The 10,797-nt window shown below is 42.1% G+C and overlaps 1 protein-coding gene across 1 annotated transcript in view; it reads left to right on the forward strand.

The window, feature by feature from the left end:
- prkcaa (protein kinase C, alpha, a) overlaps nt 1-10,797 on the forward strand; it is a 147,513-nt gene that overhangs the window by 79,254 nt on the left and 57,462 nt on the right. The window contains exons 6-8 of the mRNA XM_031864491.1: nt 9,149-9,305; nt 9,814-9,948; nt 10,315-10,408. Coding sequence (XP_031720351.1) covers nt 9,149-9,305; nt 9,814-9,948; nt 10,315-10,408 — 386 coding nt within the window. The remainder of the gene's footprint in view (nt 1-9,148; nt 9,306-9,813; nt 9,949-10,314; nt 10,409-10,797) is intronic.

A 10,797-nucleotide genomic window follows, 5' to 3' on the forward strand; every position in this document is an offset into this window, starting at 1 on the left:
CACATCTGCTGGAACAATAGTGACCAAGTGAACAAGGAGCTGACGCATAATCATTCAATTAGCTGGCTAACGGAGGTCAGTGGATCACGACACCCTGGCACTGGACTTCACTGGCTTATTCACTTATCAAATTATCACCAGAAGGACCAGAGTGAATGTGGGCAGGGCTGTGGTGCTGCAACTACACACATGCCCAACACAACACAAGCATTAGGAAACACACACAAACACTCGTGCATGTTTGTCTCATTATTCAACCATGAAAGCACTAAAGTTTGCTCTTTATATTCATAATTAGCATGTTTGCACACAGCTAAGCCAATTCTAATGTTGCATTCATTCTTATTACACTTGCATGTATACTCAAAAGGAGGAATAGATGGACACTTTATGTGTACGTAAAGCCCAGATTATGATTAGTGATGAGAAATACCATGCATGATCTTGCCAAATGTCTGACTCTCACCTTCAGAAAGTTTGCTTTAGTCTGCTTTATGGCACAAACACACTCACATAAACTAGTTTACATTTCCAGAGCATGCGTTTCTTTTCTCATCGCTGTAAATACTGTATATCGTAACTATGACAGATATGTAGCCTCTAAAATGTTTTTCTTTAGGGCCAAGTGTTGAAATACCTAAGCAGTGACAATATTTTAAACACAGTCCAAGACAAGACAGTTAGTTGGTCAAATAATGCACAAATATTTATTCAAGATTTTGGGCTGAGACCATGTATTTTCCCTCCTCCATCTGGTTGTACCTCGTTACATGCATTCATCTCTCACAGGCCAGTCATCTGCTTCATTAAACATGTCTGGGAAATCCAAGTAGAACAAAAACATACTCTCAAGTACAACAAAACACTTGAAAGAACAGGATTAAGTTTATACTGAAGGACGTTAACTAGATTCCTGTCAAAAGCGACTATATTTTCTGCTCCTGCCTCCCTTCCTTCCACTTTTAACTCTTTAGTGTTATCTGCTCTGCTCTCCAACAAACACATGAATGTGTATGTGTGTACATCAGGGATGAGAAACTACGATTATCACCTGCAGTAGTGCAGACTATTGGCCCTGTATACTACATAGTAACCAATTCCTGATGTGAACAGGCATGTTATCATTTGCATGTGTTCTTGAGCTTGTGTGTGTGTGTGTGTGTGTGTGTGTAGGCGTGTGTTTGGAACTGCTGTACCAGCACTTCCAGCCCACTCAGGCCAGATTGTAACATAGATTACATTAGCTGCTGCAGACGGCTTGCCAGGCAGAATTGTGTTCCATCGGTGAAGTGTTTAGCAGGGAAGAGGTGCAGTGGATAGCAGTGAGGAGGAAACGTTGCATCCCTTTCAGATGGATCCTTCCACAAACACAATTGACATCCTTTTGTCAGGGTGTGTATGCGCTGACTGTGCATCTGTGCATGCATTCTGTCCACAAATAGTGTGTAGACATCGGGGCTGAATTGGCTGTTGATGGGCAGAACGGTGAATACATCCAAGTTGTAGGCAAAATGTCTTGTGTACATGAAGTTGAAGAATAAATAACTAGTAAGTAATGTATTTTTTAATGATACATTTATTATCATAGACTGCAAAATAGAAGTGGACGTAGTCACCGTGGTTCATGGACTACAGTTTTGAGGCCTCAAGTTTAACATTTTGGCCGTTGACATCTTGTTCTGTTGACACAAATTCCCAGGAAATTCAACTGCAACACTAAAACCTATTTTATTTCGCTTGGCAGGATGTTTTTTTTGTTCTCCTTTCCCCAGGCTACATGAAATAGGTTCAAATGAGGTTTAAGAGCAAAGTGCCAGACTGACGTCTGGTCTGGAAAGTGGTCGGCTTCTTTGTATTCTTTAGTATTGGTATTGGCTAATGTAAGCACGCACGCACGCACGCACGCACGCACGCACGCACGCACACACGCACACACACAGTATCCTGAAATTCTCTCAAATTTAATTTTACAGCACAGACAGATGTTCTGTAAAAACATTTGTCATCCAAATCAGTAACGTTTTTGACGCAATTGCCTGGTATACACTAAGTCAGACAAGTCTTCAATCCCAGCAAAGCTACAAAAAATGTATAATACAACAAAAAATATGGATAGAATTTGAATGCCTGGAGCAATATTGTGCTTTTAAGTAGATGTGGAAAGCTTTAAAATGATCAAACCCAGTGACTCCTGTCTATTTTATGATTCACCAATGTCCAGAGCCAAAACGTTGAACAGGAAGTGACATGTCTGCCAGGGGAAGCAGCTGTCCTTTAAACCCGTACATGGACCCACACACGAACTCCACTCAGACCAACAGAGAACAGACTCTCTGGCAAAGACACTGAGATGGCTCCATGAAATAATGAGTCACACAGAAACATAGAGATTATTTGTGCAGTTTCCAGAAAACACGAGTTTTGAGAATGTGTGTTTTTGTCAGTTTGGGAGGAATGGAGATGGGAGAGGAGGTGCTGAAGGAGACAAAACAAGTTCTGTCTCTGAAGGGCGGACGGAGCCCACTAAACTTGTCCTCCGCCTCTCATTCCAGCGGACACACAGCTCCTCTCTGTCCGTTGTTGCTGAGGAGCCAGCCTCCTGTTGGTTTCAGCAACCCTGTTGTTCCTTGACTCGGTGCAGATATCTAGAGTACACTTGGGAAAAGGCATTTCTGTCATTTTTGTACATATCCTCATCCAGGTGTGTGTGTGTGTGAATGTGCACACTGTCACAGTCAGACGGCAGAGAGGACTGCTCTATATTTCTGAATTGTCTTCTTTACAAATAGATGTTATTGTGAATGAAGGGTTTGCAGAAAAAAAGTCATGTTTTTTGCAAACATGCCGTACAACGGGTTGAACCAGACTGACAATTGAAAGGGCAGAAGGAGACAAAGTCACTCTGAGCATATGTAAGCAAATTGTAAAAACATGTAACACTGTGGGGCCGTCGACTAAATGTAAGTTTTACTCCAAAACCTATACAGCTTATATAATACATTTTGTGTCTAAATTATACTTGTTTTGTCTCTGTTAAAATAGTCATTATTGAGGGAAAGACGAAAAACATCAGCAGCTGATTCCTAACTTTTGATCAGCAGTGTATGTGTGTATGCAGGAGTGTGTGTGCACCCCTTTCCGCATGCAGGTCCTCTAGGAGTGTGTGAGAGATGGTGGTAATAATTAGGTTTCTGTTTTGTTCCCTCGTTGTCTCACCCAGTTCTGGAGATATGCCTCATTTAACAAGCCCTCTGCTCCCTGTCTCACTTCACTTGACTTCGCTCGCTTGCCATTATTTTTTTTTTCTCTCGCCCCAAATGTCCAAATGTGTTTTCTGCAGTTTGTTACACTAATGCTGCTGTAGGTGTCAATGTGTTTTATATGTAGGTGCAGTGTAGGTGTGTGCAGGGCAGATTGGTGCACAGAGTAGATATAAGATGTGGGTGGATCAGGGAAGCTAGATTTTACTTTTGAACCTTTCTGGAGGTGTAGCGGCCCTTCACAGTAAAAGACAAAATCCACCCTTAAACACGGTTAAGAACTTCTGGCTGATGCAGCTGTAGCAGCAATCCACCTCGCATTTCTGAGTATTTTACTGCCGCTTTCATAATAACCACCGTAGATAACTGGCCAAATGTAACAAAGTGTAACATCAGAAATATAAATCAGCAGTGCTGCTACTTTGGAAGAGAAATGTCCATCTGAAGCTTTAATGGTAACTTCTGGTGTCGACAGACACTCAAGAAGAAATCGATGAAACATTATACTTTACTACGTTGGCTCTCTGGTTTGTGAAACAGTGAACTGAACAGTTCCACAATACTGTGTAACACAGGCGTCACGCAAACTTAATAAGGTGTTACAACACGTCCTGTGTACATTATCCTGTGCAGCAACACTGTACAGTAGTTATATATGTTTGTCCCCACCTTCAACCCTCGTATCTCTGTCAATCACTCTAACTATATCGTCTCATTCTTTTTAAGGCTATTTTAGGGTGCTCACTGTGGGCAGAGTGTCGGCTGTTAACCGTTGCTCAATGGTGCAGCACATCCTCCATCCTACCCCTTCTTCCCGTTGAGCTAAAAAGTCAGTAAATTAGTGAAATGTCAAAGTTTGCCCATGTTATTTAATTCTGGAAAAAGTCAGTAAATTAGTGAAATGTCAATGTTTGCCCACGTTAATTAATTCTGAAGTTCTTCAAATTCTTGAACAATGAATTTCTTTATGTGCTGCATGCATCCTGTCTTTTACTGTTGGCTCCCTGAATCCTGAGGGAGATTTGCGGTTTGATCAAGGTTCTGTCTGGGTTTGGATCCAGCCTGAGGGTTGCCAAATCGATAATCGCCCCCCGATTCTCTGAATGCCGCTGGTTTTATTGCCACTGCTTCCACTCTTCAGCCTTTTCTTGCAGTTATTTCCGTTTCTTTGTCGCTTCTGAGTCATTATGCAGAAAAGCCAACAGGTTCTTGCCAAGAGAAAATCTAGTTAAAATCATTTTCCCCATGAATCAAGAGTTAAGACGGAACGGCTGACAGCACTTGTGTCGGTACCGACGCCATCACTTTTTCCACTGCAGGGAGCTGGCCATTGGGGCAGCTGTGTGTCATGTCTTAATGTTCTGTAGTGAGCTTCCTGGCTATCTAACTGTGTGCTTGTAGTCACAACAGTACTGCAATTATAATAACTTGTCATTTTAAATAATGTAATGTGATATGTTTGATATATATATATGCTCCACATTGTGTTTCCAATTTAAAGAAATAAATCAATTTAGCTGAGATCATCCCATCGCTCATACTGGAGGTATTCTGCTACCTTTACGCTGATGTAATACTACATTTAAAAAACAGTCCTGCTGCTCCACAGGCCGTTTTCAGCAGTGTGCTGTCAAAGGAGCACAGAGTTTTATAGACTGCGTTTACACAGGGAGGTGAAGAACAAACATAGCTCACCTCGTTTTTATGTGAGGTAGGGTCATCTGGTGTGAGCTGAAGACAAGGCATAGTGTGTTTGGCTGTGAGTTTTCACAAATTATACGAACGCCTGGAAGAAAAGTAGGAATGAGTGCAATTTAGGGGCTCGGTCATCGTATCACTGTGCCCTCAGAATATATACACTGGGATGTTCTCACACAGACACACCTATAACCTCTTGTTCAGTGTGGGAACACGGATAAAGAAGAGAGTAAACCATTGAAGATTGAGTTCTTAACAATCAGGCTGGATTGGATTGTACACACAAAAAGAGAGAGAAAAGAAACCTTTGTCCTCAACATAATAAACTCAAAGTATCACTATTTGTAACCCAGTTACTATTTGTACACTTGGTTGCACATCTTTCTGTTACATATGTTGCATGCAGTGATACATAGATGTTGAAATGTGGAGAAAAAAAACAACTAGGGCCGTAAAAACATCAACCCCCTCTGACAGCAAAAGAGTTTAAGAGAACCTGTGTGATCTTATCATTGGTAATGACAAACAGTTTCATCCTCCCCATCTTGGTATGCAGGTTTGCCTCCATCAAAGTAAGACTCACACATGCAGACTCTCTCCTTCCTTTCGGTGTCTCTGTGGAGCTCAAAGAACAACTGAACTTTGTTGCCGTGGGATTTCTGCTGCCAGACTCCTAGAATTCATGTCATTGGTATTCCCGGTCTGTCGTCTCTGCCCTGCCACGGCTCACCTCTTCTCAGCATGTTGCTCGCTCTCTTCAAATATATGCCTCTGCCTTTCATCGCTTCACTTATACTTTCCCCGTCTTGTTTGGCCTTTCTTCCTTCTTTGTGTTTCTCTTTCATTGATCATTCATTTTCATTTTGCAAAACGAATAATTGACTGTCTATTGGCCTTTTTCAAAAGAAAGAAATTCCCACTAGATTTCAGTCTGCGTCACCATAAGAGACGGAGTGCAACAGTGCAACCTTTGCAACGGTGTGACCGTGGAAATCAACAATTAAATCTCTTCAGATATGAGCAACGTGCATTCGAGACGTAGACGCTCTTATCTCACGTGTGACCGTTTGGTTACTCAACAAAAAGGGGTACGACTCCGTACAGTCTGCAGGACTGTGGATGCAGTACAAACCTCACTGGGCGCACAGTTCTGTGTTAGTCAGTCAGTGAAATCATATAATGAGTTCAGAAAGCTCAGCAAAGCTTGGCTGTGTGTCAAATTTGATTACACAAAGCTGATAACCAAATAATAAGCAGTCGTAAAATAACGTGATGTTTGGTGAAGGTTCGGCTTGACTCCAACCCCCCCCCCCCCCCACCCACCATCCCCCGTTGCATAGAGCAGAGTTTAAGTTGTTTTTTTGTAGAATCTTTTGAACTTGCGCTGCTGTTAGATGCGTGCCAAGATAGTTGTGGAGACTTCGTATCCAGGCAACCATGTCACAGCCCCCCCCCACACACACACACTCACCCTGCTTCTTTTGTCCTATAGTCTGTGTGTGTGTTTTTGCATAATGCATGTGTTTCTAAACTCAGATGAATGGAATACTTGACTACAAATTGTCAGCACCACAGATACCATGGGTATTGAGTTCAGTGTATGTCTCTGCAGTACATCTGCAAGGGATTAGGACTACACACACATCTTGTTTGGTTTATGGGCCACACAGTTATATGGGAGGAAAAGCTCAGTGCCAGCCAAGCTACATCAGACAGTCTAGGATGCCCCCTTCTGGTCAGGACTGGAAGTACAGTTGGCTGTAGCCATCTCCTGTCTGCACTCACTAAATGCATTATCGTAAAAACCTTTTAAAGATATTATCAAGTTAATACTGTGTAATTTGTATCATTATAATTACTGAAGATGAAGAGAGTCTACTCTTCCTGGACAGAATTATTTAACTTGAATAATACAGATGTATTATTGAGACAAATTACAGCGTGATAACCGATTGTATTCCACAGTCTCATACACAAGCACAAGCCACTGAACAATGTCACATTGTCGGTCTGTTTGTAGGCTTTTTTATAAATGTAATTTGGGTGCTGTGACTTTGCATAGAGACGGCCATGTAGGAAATATTCAAAACATGACCTTTTACGACCAAAGCTGAAGGATTTGAAGCTGAAGAAACATGAATGGCATGATACATGGATCTGCACCTTAATGTAACATATTTTACAACAACTTATGTGTAGATTGTCTATGTAGATTAATATCACCCAGGTTGAACACTGTCTGGTTGAAAACAATGTGGACTGCAGGTGTAGATTATTCCAGGACATCTAAAGGCAGAAAGGTGAAAGGTGCTTCATGAATTATGGAGTTATTCTTCTGATACACAACCTAGTATTAATCAGCAGCCAGCTGTATATAATAATATTAATAATTACAAGGATGATAATGTTAATACATTTTATTTGTAGAGCGGGTAAAAAAGGTACTTAAAGGCACTTTAAACCGCTTCAACATCTATCCCAAGGTTGTTGCTTTTACAGCACTATACTGAAGTGAATGCACAGACTATTAGCTATTCCATCAAGGAGATAACATGTCAAAAGCCTTATTGAGCTGACATATTAAATTCATTTCACCTCTTTTGGCAAAATGGAAAGCGATGGGAATGAAGAAGAGGCGTCAGGGCTCAATTCTTATCTGAGCATCTGACAAATCAGCCCCCCAAAAAAAAGAAAGAATACAACTCATGTATTTCAGTCCTCCCTTCTCTGTTGAAGAGTGCATCAGTGTACAGTGAGTTGTTCATTGGTGCCTGCAGACGGGCTTTACACTTTTCTAGTGGAGTTTTGAGGAGGCAGAGGGTTGCCAGCTTGGGTTCGCTCAATACCTTCCCACACCTCGAGTTGCTCCTGTAAGCTGCTGTCTGTCCGTCTCTCTTCTTTCTCTCAGTGTGTGTGTGTGTGTGTGTGTGTGTGTGTGTGTGTGTGTGTGTGTGTACGCTACTGCAGCTCACATCAAACTTCACACCTCGCTACCATCGCTCAACACCCGAATCCCCCACCCACAGGGTCTGGGAATAAAAGCAAACATTGGGAAAGTATTTACTCTTGGCTTATTAAATAGCCTTTTGGTGCAGCCGCACGGAGAATAAAAATGACGCCGCGTCGTCATGGAGGGTTGTAATATGAATAGTACACTGTACTGTATAACTTCATCCTATGAGGAAAATAATCCTACTGTGTTGTCGTTCTCTTTGGCCTTTGCAGCAGTTGCTGAGTTAACTCACTGGGGACAATCCCTCATTGGCTTTGTTCATTTATCCCTCTTAATCCCATCAATACTGTATCTCATTCAGAGGATTCCAGCAAACACGGTGGGTTTAGCCGTTCTCTCGGGCTGTCTTTACATATTGGCTTAGTGTCTTCCTCTCCAGGTCAAAGGTCATTTAGCATCTTCGCTGCTCAGGCACCCAATGTGGACAGACTGATGGCGACACATGGAGAGGCTTCTGAGGTTTAGTGATGCAAGGCGGCCAATCGCACAGTCCCTTCGGGGATGCGTTGTGTGGAGATAAACACAGTATGCCTGTGCGTCTCAGTGTGGACGGAGATGTGTGTGTGTGTTTGTGTGTGTTTGTGTGTGTGCACTATACTGTAGCTCAGGTTTGGCACTGCTCCAATGCTCAGGGCTAATGTAGTGCTAATGTCCCTGATGTGCCATGGTTTACTGAACAGCTAAATACAGGAGGACAAGAAGGGAGCCTTCGCCTACTTAAACATGTCCACAGCCTGCAATTTAGATTCACTGCTATCATAACACGTCCTCCGTTTGCTCCCTATATGGCTCGGCACCATACGCAATCCTCAAAGGCGGTGAATCGCCATTTGATCTCGAGCACCTGCGATTTATTCTACTGATGTTCACCTGTTGCTGAAAAGAAAGCATCCGTTTTTCCTGGGCAGTGCGCTTTGTATTGTAGAAACCGCACAGAATTTGAATGAAGACATGTTGATTGAGCTGTTTAAACCAGGTTCATTTAATCCGGCAGGTATCAGTACCGGCAGGTATCAGTATGGTAACCAGCAGGTCGTTATGTGTTTGAGGTGTGCTGAGTATGGGAAACACTGTGCTGCATTTAGGGAGACTACAGAGTCACTTACAAACTATGTAGTTAAAGTGTGTCTCTGTAGACAAATGAATAATCTCTTCCTATTCTTTGTCTCCCCATTAGTGACTGAGGGCAAAAACCTGATCCCCATGGACCCCAATGGCCTCTCTGATCCGTTTGTCAAGCTCAAGCTCGTACCAGACCCCAAAAATGAGACCAAGCAGAAGACCAAAACCATTCGCTCCAACCTCAACCCCAGATGGAACGAGACCTTTAGCTTGTGAGTAAATTATTGTTATTTTTCTATTCCATACTTTTGTTGTTGACTTTTGTAGTACTTTACCTGTTTTTTTTTATTTCTTCTTAATATGTTTATTGTATGCACCAAACATCAAGGTAAATTCCTTGTAAGTGAAAATCCTACTTGGCAATAAACCGTATTCTGAATTCTGATTTACCAAATACAATATTTCATCCTTAAACTTAAATTTTCTCTGGTCTGCACCTCGCTGTGTCAGTTCTCAACGGTTGAAGCTATCACCACTGTTAGTATTGTTACTTGAAAAAGTATTGAAAATGAATCATTTTACTCTGTTAGTTAGTCATCCTACGAGCACTAACTAGTGCTGTCACAACTAGGATTACCACTGCTTTCACCCTCACCACGAATGATAACATATAACACTTAAGTGCAGGGTTTTAGAAAGATATCACATATTAGATTTTAAATGTAATTGTGGCACAAAATTCCACATAACCATCATGTCTACCATCTCTGTGTCGCATAGCAAGCTGAAGGCGTCTGACAAGGACCGCAGGCTGTCAGTGGAGGTGTGGGACTGGGACCGGACCACTCGGAATGACTTCATGGGGGCTCTCTCCTTCGGCGTGTCAGAGCTCATGAAAGCTCCAGTCTGTGGCTGGTAACGCTCACTTCCATATTGCTATTGACCCTCACATATAGTTTTAAACTAGACCGTGTGGTAGTTTTCAGTTTGAAGCCTCGCAGCTATGAAACTCACCCACACTTCCCTGCTATGAAATATGTTATTGAACACAAAAAGGCTTCATAAAAGTTTCATTATTCAACAAGAAGAATAGATCGTCACGTTTGACTTATTTAATTGACAGTTGTGTTTACTTTTTCATAAAACTATATTCAGGCCCAGCAGGTCAACCTCAGTGGAAGTGGAGTAGTTACATTGAACTGAGTTTTTTTTTTTTTAATCTCCCAACGTTTCCCTGTATGTGTCTTCCATCTTCCCTCTCTTCTTGTCTCTCTCTTCCAGGTATAAGTTGTTGTGCCAGGAGGAAGGGGAGTACTACAATGTTCCCATCTCAGAGGAGGATGACGGGAATGACGAACTCAGGGAGAAATTTGAGGTGATGATTGCGCTGAAATAATCACCATTGTCCTCTGTTTGTCCATTTGTTGACTTGAATTACAATCTCGGCGTCTTGTCTAGAGTCTTTCATGTTCATTGGCGTCGTAGATGATGTGGTGATTCTGTATTGGACACGGCCTCCTATCGTCTTTCCTTTAGTCACTCTAACCTTGTTAATCCCATCCAGATAACCGTGTCCTTAATTCACTATAAAGCGTTGAGTATGAGTGTGTACATGGCTGGTCCAGCCATTCTAACCTCTAAAACGAGCATGTGTACTAGAACTTGAAATTATACCAAATGGTCACATCTCCTCAGCTGCAGCTGTAGGACATCGTGACAGCTGCAGCTTTCAAAGACCTCCTCGGCTATATATATATATATATA

This window comes from Anarrhichthys ocellatus, unplaced genomic scaffold (genome assembly GCF_004355925.1).
Source record: "Anarrhichthys ocellatus isolate YVR2014 unplaced genomic scaffold, GSC_Weel_1.0 scaffold31, whole genome shotgun sequence".
Taxonomy (NCBI): Eukaryota; Metazoa; Chordata; class Actinopteri; order Perciformes; family Anarhichadidae; genus Anarrhichthys; species Anarrhichthys ocellatus.